This window comes from Rhodamnia argentea, chromosome 1 (assembly GCF_020921035.1).
Source record: "Rhodamnia argentea isolate NSW1041297 chromosome 1, ASM2092103v1, whole genome shotgun sequence".
NCBI lineage: Eukaryota > Viridiplantae > Streptophyta > Magnoliopsida > Myrtales > Myrtaceae > Rhodamnia > Rhodamnia argentea.
Genome location: NC_063150.1, coordinates 4,173,724 through 4,192,449, shown reverse-complemented (window position 1 = coordinate 4,192,449; position 18,726 = coordinate 4,173,724). Strand labels below are relative to the sequence as shown.

Sequence of the window (18,726 nt, the reverse complement as noted above, 5' to 3'; positions counted from 1 at the left end):
AAGGAACTCAAGAGTCGTGAAAATTTCCTCGTCGACGTTAAATTCGCTGCCGTTACACTTTATGCTATGTTTGGGAGACCATAAGGAAAGGAAATGCGAAGGAAAGATACGTTAAATTTGAAAATTTTCCCTCCTCTTTCTTCTTAAAAAGATAGTTCGAAATTTTCTGCTCAATCTTTCATTCTATTCATCTCCTTATTCTCCCAGACAGAGCATTAGGTACCCCAAAAGTCGAACCACCTAATTATTACTCCAAATCTCACTGCCTTGAAGAGGATCATTTGCTAGCAAAGTGTTTTTTCGCAAAATAAACCATCACGAAGACTTAAATGAATCTTGCGCTACAATACACTACGCGTAAAGATATTGACACCGATCTATTTCGAATGTAAGAAGCCATCAAGAGACGAGTGGTACATGCTCATTTTTATTAGGGAATGTGATTCATGAACTTTTGTTCGGTACGTAATGGGGTATATGAACTTTCAATTTGTTTCCATGAACTTTAGCGTGATGCGCAATATTGTACCCGAACTTTTAAATTGCTTAATGCGGTCCTTGGACTTTTTGTGCATTTTCAATTCAATGCACGAGCTATATGAAACCGTTTAACTTTGTCCGTGTACTTAAATCGATGGAAGGAAGACATTGGAAACGAGACTAAATTAATCAAATTCCAAAAGCCTAGGTTCACATCGAATAAATTAATAATTCGAGGATCACATTGCATATTAAATAAAGTTTATGGATCATATCGGTTAAATTAAAAGTTCAATGACACGTTGTATATCGAACCGGTGTTCGATGACCATTTATGTCGAAATCCTTTTTTTTTATTACAAGACTTTGCTTTTATCACTGCCGGCGTAAATAGTACGTTCGCACCATGAAATCACATAAACTCCAAATCAAACAATGCTCCGAGATCTAATGAGTTCACTCGCGCCTCTCTTTTCTTATTCGCGGCTTATGACAAGACCAAATAGCCGTTATGCGTAATCAAAAGACATGTCGAAACCTATCCAAAAGTCACAATATTTAATTAGGTTATGCCTAATGAGCTGACCGTCTCGTTTTCATTTTTGAAAAAAATCAAACCATAAAGCCAAATCAGCCACTAATTTAAAAATAAAAAAGCAAAACAAGAAAAGAAGAAGCCAAAGCTTCCTCCTGGTAGGAACGGGAAGTTTCCCCAGCCGTCGGATCAAAGCTCCATCCAACCGTCGCAGATCACGAGGCAGAATCATGCGGTCGCACGTTTCGAGAAAACCGGGCGCACGAGCCGTGCGAGCGCACACGATCAGAATCCTCGCATTTTTACTGCTGAAAAATGATCCCATATTTTATCTATTTGTTGTCCCGAATTTACATTTGATTTCAGAATTTTTTTTTGAAGGTTTAGCTCCTGCAGGCCTGTGAGGTGTTGCAGGCCGAAAGCAGGCCTCGGAAAAGCTATTTTATTATTCTTATTCTTATTATTATTATTATTTTATGATATCCAAAAATTAAATGGGGGAAATAAACTAAAATCAAATGCTAAAATCCCATTGCATCATTTCGGCCATTTGCGAGAGTGTTGTTTGTATAGTAGTTGGTGCCAATCTCTGTGTGATTCCGACGGCGATGGATTCCGCATCCGAGGAGGCTTCGATCGCTTTGCCCGTCTGGCCTTCGCCGATCTGTGAGTCCTCTGTTCCTCAGCCTCTCTTCATCTTTTGTAAAATGAGATGGTTTCGAGCTCTCGCTACGAATCCATGGTTTTTTTTTTTTTTTGGGGGGGTGGGGGAACTATTTGAGTTTGAGTTTGAGGTTTTGCGTCGAATTTTAGGGTCTCAGGAAGATGTTTGGGGCTTTTGCCATGGACTTGGTTGGTGTAGGGGTTTCGATTGCTAGGGTTTGGTTTGTGGAGGAGGTGGGTGGATCTCGGTGCAGATGGATTCGAGTCTCGAGAGTGCTCGCTCTCTCTCCGACCGCGCTTTGAATGGTTTGGAAATGTGGGCTGAGAAAGTTGAGTAAAGTGGAGTGGGATCGATAAAGCTATGGAAAGTGTAAGGAGTGGCACTTCGAGGCGGGGTTTTTGAGGGGTCAAAATGGGGGAATTGCAAAGCTGGCGTTAGTCTTGTATTTTGATTTTTGAGAGACTTGAACTGGGTTTTGGCGGCTATTGGCAGTTTTGGGTGATGTAATATAGTCTGTAGCCTGTGGCGTGAGTTTGAATTTCGGCGATTACTGTGGCGTGAATCTCATTTTTGTTTTTGTTTCTTGGTGGGGCTAGTGAGGATTTTGTTGCCTTGTTGGTTCTTATATGCAAATGAATCCGGAAATAAGTTGCTTGTATATGTTTGGTTGAAAACATGAAGGATGAGAATATGAAGTCAGCTGTATTCTCTTGATTGTTCAGGACTTATGAGGGGAGCAAGTCAGCATCTTTTGAGCCAAAGACGAACTTCTTGACTTGGTCGAGGTGAGTGCTCAAGATCAATTTAACGTAATTGTGGTGTTTGATCTGCAGTCTGTACTCTACAATGGGGAAACTGTCCTTGTGTTTTTGATGATATTGACAAGTAGAGTCAATGTGTCTGTTATGTGTTTATAACTTGACTTCAATATCTTTCTGACTTTCAGTCGATATTTTCTGTAGGAGGATCTGCCTTTGGGGCTAAAGTGCATTACGATGGCTGATGGTGCCTCATTTGACGTGATTCTAGATTTTCTCCGAAGAAATAAATTCACCCGAGCAGAGGCGGCTCTGCGCAGTGAGCTCAACAATCGCTCTGATTTGAATGGGTTTCTTCAGAACCTCACACTCGAGGAGAAGGACACAGGCAAGTTTCTGAGCGGACAAAACGGCGAGAAACCAGCTGCAGTGAATCAGGGCCCCAATTCTCGTGATGGCGGTGAAGCTTCCGAGGAACTCATCGTGAAAGAAATAGAGTACGGCACCACCAGAAGTGGTCCAGACAGCAGATCTAAGAGCACTGTGGTTGAACATAGCAAATATGTTGAGATGTCGAGTAACACTGACAGGAGTTTTACTTTCCCTAAAGGTTCAGAAAAGAATTCGGGTGACCTACAGCCATGGAAATTTAATTCTAGCAATGAGCCTTCAGATCTTTATGAAAATGATGTCTGCAGTAGTTCTCATAGCATGTCTGATCTGAAGGTCTCCGAACAGCCGAGATATTGCAATAGCGAGGCTCCTTATTCTGGCAAAGCTCATGTCTTTACAAGAGAAGATGTTAAATTTGCTGGTGAAAAGAATGCATGGGTTGTCAGTTCTAGTAAAAACCTTTCTGAACCCCTCGGTGAACCTAGGGAAGTTGGCAAACAAGTAAAAGTTAGCAATGCCTACTCTAAGGGTGGTTCTGATGATAATCCATGGTCTAGAAATGAGGAGCTTACATCTATATCAGCAGACCCCTGGAAAGATTGTTCAATTAAAACAGTTTTTCCGTTCACGAAAGGGGAGACTTCAAACAATTATGACGTTATCATTCCTCACGACAATAAGGAAGGAAAGAAAAAAGCAGAGATGATGAATGATGTTCGGGTGGCTATTAAGGAACAGGTAGATGAGGTTGGCAGAGGATTGTACTTTGGAAAGACACAAGGGGGTTTTGATCAGAAGAATGTTAGCAGCTTAGGCTTTCCATTTCTATCTGAGAACCCAAAGGAAGAACTACCTAGGTTGCCCCCGGTCAAACTCAAGTCAGAGGAAAAGTCCATTTCCAACAATTGGGAAGAGAAGTATGATCGCGATGGAATGAGCGCAAAGCTTGCGAGCATTGACAGTACGTTCCTTATAGGGTCATATCTGGATGTTCCCGTAGGACAAGAAATTAATTCTTCAGGTAACCTTTATTGACAAATTTCCTTGCGGTCAACCACTTTGCATAGAGTGCTTATTGTACAAAGTCAAGATCGGGTCCTTTTCTCAGGGGTTTTGATTTTTCCATTAGTTGCCAATTTTGTATTTTCTTGCATCCAATTATCACTTGGCTGTTGTAGGCAGTAGTATAGGATGTGCTTGCATCTGTAAATGGCCTCTCTTTACTGCTCTCCCTGTATTTTCCTACCATGGTTTTGTCTTCTGTTCTAGAGATCTGCATTTCAGTTACAACGGCGAAAGTCGTTAATGCTTTGAAACTGATGATTTAGGTGGGAAAAGGCTTGGTGGTGGCAATTGGCTATCTGTAAGTCATGGCATCGCGGAGGATACATCTGATCTGGTTTCAGGTTTTGCAACTATTGGAGATGGGTTGAGCGAGTCTATTGACTATCCAAACGAGTATTGGGATTCTGATGAGTATGACGACGACGACGATGTTGGTTATATGAGGCAGCCTATTGAGGATGAGGCCTGGTTTCTGGCCCATGAAATAGACTATCCTAGTGATAATGAGAAGGGAACTGGCCACGGCAGTGTTCCTGACCCGCAGGAAGGAGGTCAAATTAAAGATGAGGACGACGATCAATCTTTTGCTGAGGAGGATTCTTACTTCTCTGGGGAGCAATTTCTTCAATCAAAAAACCTGGAACCAGTTACAGCTTCAGATGATCCGATGGGGCTGTCAGTGAGAGAAGTTTTTGGCAGGGAGGAGGAGAATGATTTAATCGCACAATATGATGGACAGCTGATGGATGAGGAAGAACTGAATTTCATGCGTGCGGAACCTGTGTGGCAAGGTTTTGTCGCACAAACAGATGAACTCATCATGTTAGGGGGTGAGAAGGTTCTGAATGATTGTGGGAGGCCTCAAATGGATGATATATGTCTTGATGATGATCAACACGGTTCTGTTAGATCAATTGGCGTGGGCATCAACAGTGATGCTGCTGATTTCGGTAGTGAAGTTCGGGAAAGTTTAGTTGGGGGCAGCAGTGAAGGAGATTTAGACTACCTCTGTGATCATGATGTTGGATCTGCATCCAAACACTATAAAAGTGAAGCAGACAAAAATTACAGTAAGAGGTTGAACAGGGAACAAAGGAGAAAGTATAAGCTTGATCCCAACCAATATTCTATTGGGAATGACAAAAGCATACAGACAGAAGTGAAGGGTCAAATAGAAGGGGGTTTTTCATTCCCTCCTCCATTGAGGGATGAGCAGTTGCTTCATGCTGGCTCTAGCAAATCCTTATGGTCAGAGAACTCCAATGCTGTTGTGAATCATGTAGCTGAGCAGAGATTGAACGCTTCCGTGGGAGCTGATGACATGCTAGCCACATGGAAAAGGAAAAGCAGCGACGCTTCCACCGTTAAAAGTTCAAGAGATGAAGATAATGCAAATGCTATAAGATCAGCGGATTCTTCTCCATCCTCTCTATCGAATTATGGTTATGCTGAAAGAGACCACATCAAGAAAGAAGACGATGAAAAACCAGGTGCGAGAGAGGATGACCCGGTGGCATCCCTGGAGGATGAAGAAGCCGCTGCGGTGCAGGAGCAAGTAAGGCAAATCAAGGCTCAGGAAGAGGAATTTGAGACTTTTAATCTGAAAATTGTCCACAGGAAAAACAGGCACGTATTACTTTTACCTGCTATTGCTTTTTCCTTTCTTCATTAAATGTATTTATACGACTTTAAGTTGATGTCAGAGTTTGAAGCCTAAAGTTTTGTCAGTATTATGGTTGTTTTGCATATTATTGGTAAGCTTGCTGTCAATTGACTTCTGAATGGACGTCCTTTCTGATGTTCAGAACCGGCTTTGAGGAAGACAAGAATTTTCATGTTGTTTTAAATTCAGTCATCGCTGGGCGGTATCATGTCACTGAATATCTTGGCTCTGCTGCATTTAGTAAGGCCATACAAGCTCATGATCTGCATACAGGCATGGATGTATGCGTTAAAATTATAAAAAACAACAAAGACTTCTTTGATCAGAGCCTGGATGAAATAAAGCTTCTCAAGTACGTCAACAAGCATGATCCTGGCGACAAGTACCACATCCTCCGTTTGTATGATTATTTTTACTACCGAGTAAGTGGAATTTTCTGCTTAGCTTTATGTTATGTCCTTGTGGAAAAAGAGATATGTTCTTTCGAGAAGTTGCGCTCGATTACTTCGTTGGTGCTAGAGACAATTTTCTTCTTAAGAGATCCTCTTCAATACATTATTATCTACCAAGTTGAATTTTTAGTTTGGTCCGTAGGTTTAGCGTCAAACATTCTTGGAGAGTGACTGTATGACATCTTTATAATCGCCTTTAAGAGGAAATTTTATTAGGTTATGGGGGTTAAGGAGAAAGAAAGAGGGGGGTGGGGGTTCAATGGTACATGCTTTGGAACTAATATGGCTCTGATCTTGGTCAAGCACATATGAGATTCTTGTTTTAAGCTGTCGATTATTAGATATTGGAGCAAGACTGGTGTAGATGAATGATATAGTGGAGTTAGTGTTTTCTGGGAACTATGAGCCTTGATGTTTTTGTCATTCATGTTTGTCTGTTGAGTTGCTATTATTTTCTGCATGGTAACTTGAGGCTGTAGCTGCCTGACACTGTATCTGTCTTGTAGAACTAAGACAAGTTTGGTAGCAATATTCTAGTCCTAGGATGAAGATGTTGGTTTCTCAATGAATGTCAATGTGTTTCCACTGTTACCACATCTCTCATGATGCATTTGAGGGTATGTGGGAACAATATCCACGTGGCTGAATATTGTTCCTTCTTTATGGTAATTCGCAATTATTAGTGGCAAAAATGATAATAATAGTAATAAGAAAGTGAATTATAGATTGGAGCAGCTACTGAAATTGTAAGCTGCCTATTTTTCCCTGCAAGTAATAAGTTCCTCTGCTGCACAAGATCCATGTTTCCTAGAGCTATTGCTTTGCATGTAATTAGTTCCTCATGCTAGTTACTGGCTTACTTACTGCTTGAAGGTCACAGTCCAGCTGCAGTTGGTGGTACTTGCATCATGCATGCTTGATAGAACATATCACTACAGGCACTTAAATGCTATTTAAGTACTAAGCAACTTATTCCTTGTTGGCGTTCTTACCCGAGGGTAACCGTGCATATTTTGCTGTGCAAGACTTTGGTGGTTATACTAGATCATAACTAAGATTTGCTGCATTGCCTTGGTCATATTTGACCTGCTTACTATTAATCCGAAGGCTCCTTAATGTAAGAAGCTTGCTTGCTTTACAGGAGCATCTGTTGATAGTATGCGAACTACTTAAAGCAAACTTATATGAGTTTCACAAATTCAATAGAGAGTCTGGAGGGGAAGTTTACTTCACTATGCCTAGATTGCAGGTTTGGCAGTTTGCTATTTCTTCCAGAAGCATGTTTTGTTTCAATGTGGAAACCTAATGTTGTGTTGTAATGATCTGTCCAGTCAATAACCATTCAGTGTTTGGAAGCACTTCAATTCTTGCATGGCCTTGGCCTCATCCACTGTGATCTCAAGCCTGAGAATATATTGGTAAAAAGCTACAATAGATGCGAAGTGAAGGTCATTGATCTCGGGAGTAGTTGTTTTGAAACAGATCATTTATGCTCATATGTTCAGTCGCGATCTTATCGGGCTCCGGAAGTTATTCTGGGACTGTCATATGATAAGAAGATCGACGTATGGTCACTTGGCTGCATATTGGCAGAACTTTGCACTGGAAATGTAAGATCTATTCTTCAACCAATATTTCTTTCCTAGTCCCTCCCCATCCCATTGATGCGTGGAACTATTTAGATTTATAGAGGTCTTTTTTAAACTGCTGTATGTTGAATTCATGTTATCAAATGTGACGTGAAAGGCGATCTTGTATACCTTCTTTCAAGAACTTCTGAGCATGATGTGTGAAAATGTGCAATCAATGGCGACCTTTCTGCTTTTTCATTAAAACATCCCTGGGGATATTGGGTTGTTTATTGTATATAGACTTGAAAAAATATCTTCCTAAAGTTGTGAACCATGACTTAGAGAGTTAACATCCTTTTCAACATATGCAAATTGCAAAAACAAATAGTGCATCTCTTTCAAGGCTGAAAGCAGACCAGCTGTCTGCAACTCTAGATCTGCTGTGTTGCTGCATTGACTACTCAAGGACACAGGTGTTGGTGAAAGTTTCGCTATGTGTGATTTGCTATAAGTGTGCAAGGCTGTGATTTTTATACGAAGAAGGTGCAACATGGGAAATTGATCCTTCCACAAGATTTCCATTACCATCTATAAAACTGGAGAATTCTAGAGAAGTGGATAGTCGATTAGGAATGCAGCAATGGACTGTTTTCAGTGGTGACTTGAGAGCCTGGAATAAATCTAGCATTTATATGTAGGGCAATACTTGATGTTTGCTGAGAGCTTTAGATGTTTCTAGCCTACTGGGCACTGAATTGCCATGGTGTGCGATCAAAGATTTTCCTTTGGTGAAAGTGCATTGAAGAATGTCTTACGATGTGATGTGAACTCAGTTAAATCAGTTTAGTGCTCACTCATTAATTTTCTCTCTACTGGCCTCTCTCTAAAAATTTGGGTTCTTGATATTGCGCTGCATTATTTTATGGTTTGCTTGGCAAATGATAGCTGTATATTATTTGTGATTTAGTTATTTTTATGTGAGTTGACTGGTGGGATTGCTGGAATTGTAATATCTCTCATTGAAACTTGCTCTTCGGTGGTTTCTTCTATTAATCTAACTTATTGGTAGCTTGGAAACATTTTATGTGTTGCATTTCTCTTTTTGCATTTTTTAGTAATGGCGTGGGATTGAGATTGCGAACTTTAAAGTTTGTAATTGTCTGAGTCTCTTTTTGCTTGTGACACTAATTAGAAATTTTCTTTCAGGTCGATATCAATGCGATTCTTTCTTATCATTTACTGTGAATTATCACTGGTATAGTTGTATGCACATTTATTGTTACTCTGATGCAGATTGATTTGAATTTATATGGCATTTTGATTAGGTTCTCTTCCAAAATGATTCACCTGCAACACTGCTTGCACGTGTCATTGGGATTATTGGCCCCATTGATCAAGACATGCTGGCGAAAGGAAGAGACACATACAAATACTTTACAAAAAATCATATGCTGTATGAGCGGAATCAGGTAATAAATTTTGTTTTGCCGAATGCTCAATACTTCTAGCATCCTGCATAAGGTTCTCTTGGTTATTCATCATGTAAGATGGAGAATGGAAGGAAACAATACTTGGCATACGTATTTGGCAGCAGCATTATCAGCTCAACATCAATACATGTACCCATGGTGTTTGCCAATTTCCCCTCTTTTTACGAGGGTGGGTACATCTTGTATGCATGAAACAGTAGATTTGCACTTTGATTTTGTCAGGGATAGCATCTATGTACATTGCTTTGCTGCTTGCAAAGTTCGGTTCTCTAGGATTCCACATTCATTTTCCCTTGCCACATTGTTACTATTTCCCGTTGTCTTGAGTCACTGTCCTTTTTCTCTTGAAAGAGCTTCATCATGGTATTCACATTCCATTGCTGGTTCGGTCTCTTGCTCATCATGCTGTAATAGGTTTGCATCCTGTAGCGTTTATCCGATGTGATGAGGTTCCTAGTAATGTCAGTTCTCTATTCTGTGATTTCCCATCGTGTGCTTTTGAAAATAGGATGGTGCTTGTGGTGGCAAGCATGGCGATCCATGTGTTTGTTTCCTAATCTTGTGAGCATCCATATCATCTAATATAAATTTGATGGATTCTGCGCTTTGATTCTCAGGATACCAGCAGACTGGAATATCTGATACCAAAGAAGACGTCTTTGAGGCATCGATTGCCTATGGGGGACCAAGGATTTACTGACTTTGTTGCGCATCTACTTGAGGTAAATCCAAGGAAACGCCCTACCGCTGCTGACGCTTTGAAGCACCCGTGGCTGTCATATCCATATGAACCGATATCCTCTTGAGCAATTTGAATTCTCTGTGTCGAGATTACTAGAGCTTCAGTGGAACATTTTCCAAGTTTCTTATGATAGGAAGGAAGTGGCAAGATTGAGGATCTTCCCACTGTGTTTTAGGCGAGGCGGTTCTCCAAAGAGGTTGAAAACCTTCTCAAAACGCCGTGCATCAGCCGTGCCTGATTTTGTTGATGTTCTCTTCCCAAGCAAAGCTTATGTCGAAGATTTTGAAGCGTAAGTGTAATTCTGCACGAAATGTATTATTAGGTTCCTTCTTTTGTTTTTAACTGGTGGGAAGAGGAAACAGTGAATCTGTTGTACATGATGTGTGATAATTCTTTGCAAGTTATGTAGTAATAGCTTGTGAAATATTTGTTAGTCAATTTTGGTTGGTTTAATGGGTTTTATTTGGGGGTAACCACTGTCCAATTCGGGACTCCGGCTAAGGTGATGGTAGCTCGCCTGCGTTTTCTGCTCTTTCGGCATTTCCATGTCGGTGATGTTTTTGGCCAAACTTGTACTCTTTCTGGTGATTAAGTTTTTTTTTTTTTTTTCGGTCGGGACTGGTGATTAAGTTTGCGAGGCAGACATTTCGGTTCTCTGTTTTGCGCATGACACATATAGATAATAGAGGGCATCAAAGCCATCAATTTCATAGAATTCTCAAAGTTAGCTCATCGTCTTCACGATTTCCTCCATTAGCGAATCGACAGGCCATGAGCAGCACGATGGGATGTTACCCATTCATTTCTCTGTAAGCAGTTCAATTTCTATTGAAGCAAGTCCCACAATTCGAACTGATTCAAAGACGCCCGCAACGAAAGAAAAAGTAAAGAGATGAAGAAACCGAAAACATGCTGGGTGAATCGACACCGACAGGAACAGGAAAAGGAAAGTAAAAATGACCGGAAGGTGGGCAAAACGAAGGGTCACAGACCAGGGAAATTTCATGGAGGAATCACCTCGCAGCCTTCGTGCTCCTCAAGAGCAGCGCACGAGCCCTTCATACTCTGGTTATTTGTGCCGACGTTCTCCTCGATGTGACTGTGACGGTTGACCAGACCATGGAGTGACGCAGGGTGAAGATGAGGGAACGGCAGGGACAAGGAATGCACCACGATCTTCTGATTCTTCATCACGTCGGGGCTCTTCATCCTCACGTAGTTGATCCTCAGCATCGCAGCTCCACCTGCCGTCGTCACCGCTAGATACTGCCCTCTCTCCAGCGACGGCAACAGCGTCCCCGCCGGAAGCCTCTCCAGGTCGGCGATGGCGAGGTATCGGTTCGGCACGATGTGGAACCGCACGTTGCTGACGTAGCTCTGAGCGCCGGTGAAAATCGAGATGTCGTCAACGGTGAAGATCGTCGCGCTTTGGAGATTCGCCAGCTCGGAGTACTTGATCTTGATGGCGAGCGCCAGAATGCCGAATCCGCTGGTCCGGAGTCGCAGCACCGCGTCGCGCAGCATCAGGCGCATGAGTGGCGAAGGAGAGGAGGATACCAGCGGCAGGAACGGAAACGCCAGAGACGTCATCTTCTCGACGCTGCAGGAGAAAGGAGACAGTGGCGCGATGAAGCCTTCGAGGCCGTGAACGACGACGACTCCGTTGCTGAACATGTCGGGATGAGAGATCTCGACGCCGTTGATGAAGATTCTGGTGGTGTTGGTTGCTTGATGAGTGCCCGAAGTGATGGTGAGGCAGTGGCCGGAGCTCATCGTCTCGACCTTGGTGCCGAAGGCGAGCTTCTGGAGGTAGTTGAAGCTGAAGAGGCCGGGGACGATGTGCTCGCTGAGGATGCGAGGGATGGAGCAGGAGGCGCAGGACACGATGGAGGAATCGGACGGAGCGAAGAGGGTGGAAGGTCCGTTCCACGTCGTGAACGACGGCGAGTCGGTGAGCGAGGGGACCGCCATGGCGAGGTCGTGGAAGCCGAGGTGAGAGAGGATGGGCTCGAAGAGCGAGGTCGGCGAGAGGGACTCGGGGATGAGCTCTTGCTGCTGAGCTTGAGACTCTGGCGGCGAGGCGGAGAGAGCTTCGTCCATGGAGGTTGTGGTTGCGGAGGGGGAGAAGAAGATGGCTACTAGGAGGATGGAGAGCTGCAGGGACTCGATCGCCATAGCTAAGGAAGCGAGAGAGAACTAGAGAGAGAGAGAGAGAGAGAGGTGACTGATTTTGAGTGTGAGCAGGAGGATTTATTATGGAGAAGTAGTACGTTGGAGACGATGGAGAGACAGTTAGCGATTCGGCGAGTTAGTTAGCGAGTTGGTTAGCGAGCGTGTGAGAGCGCGTGGTACACAGGCTCTTCAATTGGCGGGAAACAGAAACTCTTCAGGGTGTCGTACTAATTTCAGGAAACGACGCCGTAACCTCAAACACAATTGCTTTATTCGCATAATCCTTCTGGCGCGTGAATAATAACCGCCTGGGCGGCACAAGAGTAAGTTTCTGCTACCTCACAAGACTCAAATCGACTTTTACCAGACTCGCGCACTTCACTTGGCTAGGCCTTCTTCTCCAACTCCCCCCGGGTCAACACACGCACATCGCAATATGGACGTTCCCTCTCTGCAACTGGCATTCCTCACCCTCTCCGTCATCTTCTCCACCTCCACAACCGCCGTCGGCGGCGCCTTTCTCTCCTTCCCCTCCGCCTCTCCTCCGCCACCACCGTCAGTCTCAGACGGCCACTCCCCCCAGTTCCGCGAATTCCCCCTCTCTTCCGCCTCCCTCCTCGAGCAAATCCTCGCCCACCTCGGCTTCCAGGAGCTCTCCATCTCCGTCGTCACGGCCCTCTCCGAGTACCCCGCCCTCTCCCGCTGGAACGGCCCCGTCACCATATTCGCCCCCTCCGACGCCTCCGTTGAGTCCTGCTCCTCCTGTCCCCTCCCCCGCCTCCTCGCCGAGCACGTCGTCCCCGGCTTCTTCTCCACCTACACCCTCCAGGGCCTCGCCTTTGGCACCAAGATCGAGACCATGAACCCCCGCCACTGCGTCGCCGTGGCCTACGCCTCCGATCGTTTCACCAATGCCACGAGGATATACATCGGCGGCGCCGAGATCACGCGGCCCGACCTGTTCGACAACGGCCTCATGATCGTCCACGGCCTGGACGGCCCCGTCTCCCCCCTCTCGCAGTCCTCCTGCACCGACGCGTCTCCGCGGCCGTCGTTCGAGGAGGCGCCTCCTTCCTTCGCCGGATCGCCTCCGCTGATCATGACCCTGATGCTCCGGGACGCCATGCTCCGGCTGCGGAGCGGCGGTTACGGCGTCCTGGCTCTCGCGATGAAGGCGAAGTTCAGCAAGCTCGTCGCCCTCGAGAACGCGACGATCTTCGCGGTGGAGGACGACTTCATCTTCTCCGACCCGCACAACTACGCGGGCGACGTGAGCTTCCACATCGTGCCGAACCGGTACCTCGCGGGGGACGACCTCCAGAAGCTCCCAGTGGGGTCCACGCTGGGGACAATGGAGGCAGGGGAGGATCTGGTGGTGACGAGCGCGGGTACGCCCGCGGGGGGGACGGTCCAGATCAACGGCGCGCCCCTGAAGATCCCGGAGGTGATCAGGAACGCGAGGGTCGTTGTGCACAGCTTGTTCCTGCCGTTCTCGCACCTCCAGTTTGGGTCCCTCTCCCCTGGCCCCGCGCTCAGTGTACTGATCGACGGCAGCGACGGCGAGGGCGAGGATCGGACGGCTGGAGATGCGTCAGAGTCGTTGGAAGAGCTCGGCGGGTGCGGGCTCGGGCCCACCCAGATCGAAGATGGCCACGGCCCATGATGGGAGCTGATGGAGACTCTAGTCTACGAATTTTTCGTTCTCGGGTCTTTGTAAATCCTGACCAAAACCAAATATTTTTGCTTTCTGCCAATTCAATTTCTTGCAGTAGTCAATTGGGTTGGCGCTTTTAGGTACGGGGCGGCTTTGCTTGCGTCGAGATTTCGTTAGGGCGAGTCTTGGGATGCTACGATATTGACTTTAGATCGTGATTAGGCCGATCATTAAGGTCTAAACCTCACCGTGTTGGGTCCCGAGCCGAGGAGTCTCGATTTCGACGTGGCGTGGCATTAGGAGACAGGCCGGCGACGTGGGTGATTAGATCCAACAAGTGGGAGGCGAGGAGGAGGGAAAAATCAGATCCACAGGGCGATATTCCAAAGGCGTTGACCGCCTAATCTCGCACTTAAGAGGGAATTGCTTAGACGGGTTTTTGCTTTCAATTCGGTTCGCGTGCGTCCTAAGTACCTCCAATTCTCTGAAGGACCAAGACCCCGGACCACCCCTATATCTTTTGAGCGTCCGGCCAACCGGGGGACCACAGGTATTAAACCAAAACGAACCGAACAAAAATTAAAGAATTGGAGAAAATATTGGTCTCTTTAATTGACTAATTTCTCTTTCGCTAACCATAATTACGTGATATTGGCCAATTTCACGGAAACGGAACACATTCTCGCCAATCTCACTCAGGCCTTAAAAAGAAAGGGACTTAAGAGTTTCGCCCACATGTCTTGTAAATGCGAAATGCGACAGCCGCGTGACGTGACATGCACCCTTCCAACCTCGGAGGTGGCATGGAAAACGTCGGTGGCACGTAAAAAAAAAAAAAAAAAAAAAAGCCCGAAAGAGCAAAAAAAAATAAAAGAAAATGAAAATGAAAAAAGAAGAAAACGCCTCCGGGGAAAGCCTGCAGTTGAAGCATCACTCCTCTCGACGGGCGCCCCATCTCTCTCAAATCTGACCATTCATTGTTACGCCATTTTTTTATTTAATTAATTAGGTTGATTTTATTTTATTTTTTAATTTGTTTTTTTTTTTTTTAATTCTCATAACTCACCAAACAGCCAAGCTCTCTCTCTTCCAAATCCGACGTACGTCCACTGCCATTTCTCCCCCAGATAAAAACAGCACCGAATCAGAGAACCAGCCCGAGATATCTCTCTCTCTCTCTCTCTCACTGGGTGTCTGATAAGTTCTCTGCGAGAAGGGGAGAGACAATGGGGATGCCAATGGCGGTGGTGCTCGTCGCCGTCCTGATTGCCTCGTTCAGTTCTCCTGCGAGATCGGACGGTTCCGATCACCGGTACAAGGAGGGAGAGCCGGTCCCTCTCTACGCCAACAAGGTCGGGCCGTTTCACAATCCCAGGTAAATCCGATCGGAGTCGCTCCTTGTCCGAATCTCTGGTGGTTTCGTAGCTCGGTTGCGACGGGTGTGTGTTGAAGCGGTGTTTGTTGGATCTAGGCGGGTGTTTTCTGATTTTGGTTTTTTGGGTTTGGGCCGGAGTTGGATCCGGGGGAGTGGATTTGGCTCGGAGCGTGGTTCGGTGACGGAATTGAGAGTGTCGCTACGTGCCGGAAGTGTGAGATTTTGAAATTCGGTGGGCTTTCTGATGATTTAGGAAAATGGTAATGGAGATGCTATTTGAGCTTGAAATTTGGTTTCCAAGATGGCTCGCGAAAAAATTAGAGAGAGGTTTTGCGCAGTTCGCTTGCAATTGATACTTCTTCGTGCCATAGTAGCGAAGTGGTAGGCATTACTGTAGTTACCGGCTCTTTTGATATGGCGGTGTCTTCTTGTTTGCATTATTAGATCAGTGGAAGAGTTGCTTTCAGTTGTTTATCCGATTTTAGAGCTGGATCTAGTAGCATGGTTATGTTATTTTAAGCCTTCACCATCTCCTGGCTTTTTTCAGTGCTCTATTGGTTCTCACCTACATTAAGTAAAAGCTAGATCAGCTACGAAAATCTTTTAGTTCTCGTTGTTTGCTACGCATTGAGTTTTTTTTTTAGATTCAAATCTCCTTTTTTCGGGTCAGCGAATTTCCATGTCCAGCTGTATACACATTTCTTATTTCTAGTTCTTGTCTGAAGGCAGCATAATTGAGTTTGAAGAATTTTCTTGATGTCGTGTGAGCTAATGCCAGTCTATCCTTTTCATGCAGTGAAACTTACCGCTATTTCGATCTTCCATTCTGCATTCCGGGTTTGTGACTGCTCTTTTGGGTGTTTTCTGCTCGTCTAGAAAAGTTTTCTGATGTGATTTGTGATTTGATTTGCGAGGCTGACTTGTATTGCAGCTCATTTGAAAGAGAAAAAGGAGGCCCTTGGTGAAGTACTAAATGGGGATCGCCTTGTCAGTGCACCCTACAAGCTAGACTTCATGAAGGATAAGGAGTCTGAGGTCATTTGCAAGAAAACACTCTCAAAAGAAGAAGTAGCACGGTTCAGATCTGCAGTCATCAAGGACTATTACTTTCAGATGTATTATGATGACTTGCCAATCTGGGGTTTCATAGGGAAAGTTGACAAGGAAGGAAAAGATCCCAGCGAGTACAAGTACTTCCTTTACAAGCATATTCATTTTGACATTTTTTACAACAAGGACCGTGTTATTGAGATCAATGTCCGAACAGACCCTAATGCCCTTGTAGACCTTACAGAAGATAAAGAAACTCATGTTGAATTCATGTATACGGTCAAGTGGAAAGAGACCAAGACTCCTTTTGAGAAGAGGATGGATAAGTACTCGCAATCATCTTCTCTACCTCATCATCTAGAGATTCACTGGTTTTCAATTATAAATTCATGCGTGACTGTGCTTCTGTTGACTGGATTTCTTGCCACAATACTCATGCGAGTTCTCAAGAATGATTTCGTCAAGTAAGAATCACTTTTCACATTTTTCTCCATTGCTTGGTTTCATTTTTTTCCCTTCTATTTACATAGCCATATGGAGTCTATAAATTTAGCAGTGGATTTGCTTTTGTGTCATATAAAAAAGATATGCCCATGATGAAGAATCAGCTGAAGATGCTGAGGAGACTGGATGGAAGTACATACACGGAGATGTATTCAGGTACCCGAGATTCAAGTCTCTGTTTTCAGCTGCACTTGGTTCTGGTACCCAGCTGTTTACTCTGTAAGTAACTTGATTCTCCAGATGCAGTTTATGTTTCATAGACTAGTATGTACATCAGGAATTTACATATGTTTCAATTAGCGCATCGCTTTATTGATATTTACTTGCATTTGGCAGCACTGTGTTCATCTTTATTCTGGCATTAGTCGGTGTATTTTATCCTTACAACCGAGGGGCTCTGTTTACTGCACTGGTTGTTATTTATGCACTGACATCTGGAATTGCTGGCTACACTGCTACCTCATTTTATTGTCAGCTGGAAGGAACTAACTGGGTATGTCATAGCAAATTCCCCTTAGAGTGATTGCCCAAGGTCTCATTTTTCTACTACTGACTTCAGCCTTCTTGTGTAACAGGTTAGGAATTTATTGTTGACCGGATGCCTTTTCTGTGGGCCTCTCTTCCTCACGTTCTGCTTCCTAAACACTGTTGCAATTGCTTATACAGCTACAGCTGCTCTTCCATTTGGCACAATCGTGGTGATAGTCCTCATATGGACACTTGTGACATCGCCTTTGCTGGTATTAGGTGGGATCGCTGGGAAGAACAGCAAAGCTGAGTTCCAGGCTCCTTGCCGAACCACCAAATATCCCAGAGAGATTCCATCATTGCCATGGTATAGGGGGACGATCCCTCAGATGGCAATGGCGGGATTCTTACCATTCAGTGCCATATACATTGAACTTTATTATATCTTTGCCAGTGTTTGGGGTCATAGGATCTACACTATATACAGCATCTTGTTCATTGTCTTTATTATTCTCGTGATAGTCACTGCTTTCATCACTGTGGCATTGACATACTTCCAACTCGCTGCTGAAGACCATGAATGGTGGTGGAGGTATGCAAAATTTCACTTGCAGATTTTTTGTTTGCTGGTTACCCTTTTCTGGTTCTTTTTCATTCCTTATCTCTTTCACAGATGGGTGAAGTTTTTGTACTTCTTTATAACTAGATAAAAAGATCCACCTTTTTCTATTTCAAGTGGAACACATTGAAAATGCATATGGTGAAGGATTTACAGTATTGTGTTCCATCAATTGCTCACTTGTTGTCTAGATAGGAGGATGCATGTTAGGAGTATCGCTCATGTTAAATTGGCTGCTATCAACTTAGTAGATTTGGGGGGTAATTGACTAATTGTCACTTCCTTGCTGAATTTGTCCGAGTTACCACTCCGCTCAGGTGAAATACGAATGCAACAAATATGAAAGAGTGTTTTTCCTGGGTTGAAGGGATGGCTTTGAGTTAACTTTCTGGGGGCAATGCGCAACCCTTAAGGATTGTGTACTTTCTACCGCAAAAGATGCGATACCTGTGTGCCTTCTACTTATTGATTCCATTTGTCTTTGTTGGCAGATCTTTTCTCTGCGGTGGATCAACTGGCTTGTTTATCTATGCCTATTGCCTCTACTACTATTATGCAAGATCTGACATGTCCGGCTTCATGCAAACTTCGTTCTTCTTCGGCTACATGGCGTGCATCTGCTATGGATTCTTCCTCATGCTGGGAACAGTAGGTTTCCGCGCGGCTTTGCTCTTTGTGCGCCACATATACCGCTCCATCAAGTGCGAGTAGGCAGCGGCTCCATCACCAGATCGTCGAGGACGCGATCCCTTCTCCATGTGTAGGTGCAACGTAGAGAGAATTTTCTACCGTAATTTTGTAGTGCCTGTATGTCTCAAAAGTCAAAGCAACAAGCAGGCTTTTCCTTCCCTTTACTAAATTTTGCGTCGAAGAGAATGTGTCCCCTAGAATATTATGTGGTTACCGCTCACAAAGGAGTTTGTATAATTTCTTTCCCTTGCCAAAAGCTATGCGATGCACAAATTTTTTGATCTCCTCTCTCCCTATCTCTCGACATCAAAAGGGGCAAAAGTATCAAAAAAAGATCTAAATTTATTTTATTAGTACTAATTTAGTTCTAAATCTTTTACT

General features: G+C 44.4%; 4 protein-coding genes across 5 annotated transcripts; 3 read left to right on the top strand and 1 right to left on the bottom strand.

Annotated features, from left to right (window-relative positions):
• Window positions 1-1,527: 1,527 nt before the first annotated feature.
• LOC115748713 lies at window positions 1,528-10,286 on the top strand. Of its 2 annotated transcripts, none has more exons than XM_030685303.2 (9): window positions 1,528-1,681; window positions 2,402-2,464; window positions 2,642-3,851; window positions 4,159-5,521; window positions 5,701-5,980; window positions 7,152-7,259; window positions 7,342-7,620; window positions 8,907-9,050; window positions 9,689-10,286. In XM_030685303.2, exons 3-9 carry the CDS (start codon window positions 2,675-2,677, stop codon window positions 9,875-9,877), a joined length of 3,540 nt encoding a protein of 1,179 aa, XP_030541163.2. In that variant the 5' UTR covers window positions 1,528-1,681; window positions 2,402-2,464; window positions 2,642-2,674; the 3' UTR covers window positions 9,878-10,286. The 2 variants fall into 2 exon arrangements, with proteins under 2 accessions (XP_030541163.2, XP_030541164.2); XM_030685304.2 differs by having other exon boundaries at window positions 1,543-1,681; window positions 2,361-2,464.
• A 297-nt stretch (window positions 10,287-10,583) lies between these two features.
• LOC115748771 (fasciclin-like arabinogalactan protein 21) lies at window positions 10,584-12,097 on the bottom strand. The gene has a single exon (XM_030685386.2). It carries the CDS (start codon window positions 11,986-11,988, stop codon window positions 10,816-10,818), a length of 1,173 nt encoding a protein of 390 aa, XP_030541246.2. The 5' UTR covers window positions 11,989-12,097; the 3' UTR covers window positions 10,584-10,815.
• A 324-nt stretch (window positions 12,098-12,421) lies between these two features.
• On the top strand, window positions 12,422-13,648 carry LOC115748764 (fasciclin-like arabinogalactan protein 21). The gene has a single exon (XM_030685379.2). It carries the CDS (start codon window positions 12,422-12,424, stop codon window positions 13,646-13,648), a length of 1,227 nt encoding a protein of 408 aa, XP_030541239.2.
• Window positions 13,649-14,706: 1,058 nt separating this feature from the next.
• On the top strand, window positions 14,707-18,596 carry LOC115748690 (transmembrane 9 superfamily member 2-like). The gene is made up of 7 exons (XM_030685265.2): window positions 14,707-15,014; window positions 15,811-15,851; window positions 15,946-16,528; window positions 16,650-16,787; window positions 16,905-17,061; window positions 17,144-17,628; window positions 18,147-18,596. Exons 1-7 carry the CDS (start codon window positions 14,866-14,868, stop codon window positions 18,364-18,366), a joined length of 1,773 nt encoding a protein of 590 aa, XP_030541125.1. The 5' UTR covers window positions 14,707-14,865; the 3' UTR covers window positions 18,367-18,596.
• Window positions 18,597-18,726: the final 130 nt, after the last annotated feature.

Bases quoted from the DNA above. Each gene is read 5' to 3' on its own strand.
- LOC115748713 (XM_030685303.2), top strand. From the start codon at position 2,675: ATGGCTGATGGTGCCTCATTTGACGTGATTCTAGATTTTCTCCGAAGA. The intron at 3,852-4,158 runs GTAACCTTTATT...CTGATGATTTAG, and splicing joins ACAAGAAATTAATTCTTCAG to GTGGGAAAAGGCTTGGTGGT. The intron at 5,981-7,151 runs GTAAGTGGAATT...CTTGCTTTACAG, and splicing joins ATGATTATTTTTACTACCGA to GAGCATCTGTTGATAGTATG.
- LOC115748771 (XM_030685386.2), bottom strand. From the start codon at position 11,988: ATGGCGATCGAGTCCCTGCAGCTCTCCATCCTCCTAGTAGCCATCTTC.
- LOC115748764 (XM_030685379.2), top strand. From the start codon at position 12,422: ATGGACGTTCCCTCTCTGCAACTGGCATTCCTCACCCTCTCCGTCATC.
- LOC115748690 (XM_030685265.2), top strand. From the start codon at position 14,866: ATGGGGATGCCAATGGCGGTGGTGCTCGTCGCCGTCCTGATTGCCTCG. The intron at 15,852-15,945 runs GTTTGTGACTGC...CTTGTATTGCAG, and splicing joins TCTTCCATTCTGCATTCCGG to CTCATTTGAAAGAGAAAAAG. The intron at 17,629-18,146 runs GTATGCAAAATT...CTTTGTTGGCAG, and splicing joins GACCATGAATGGTGGTGGAG to ATCTTTTCTCTGCGGTGGAT.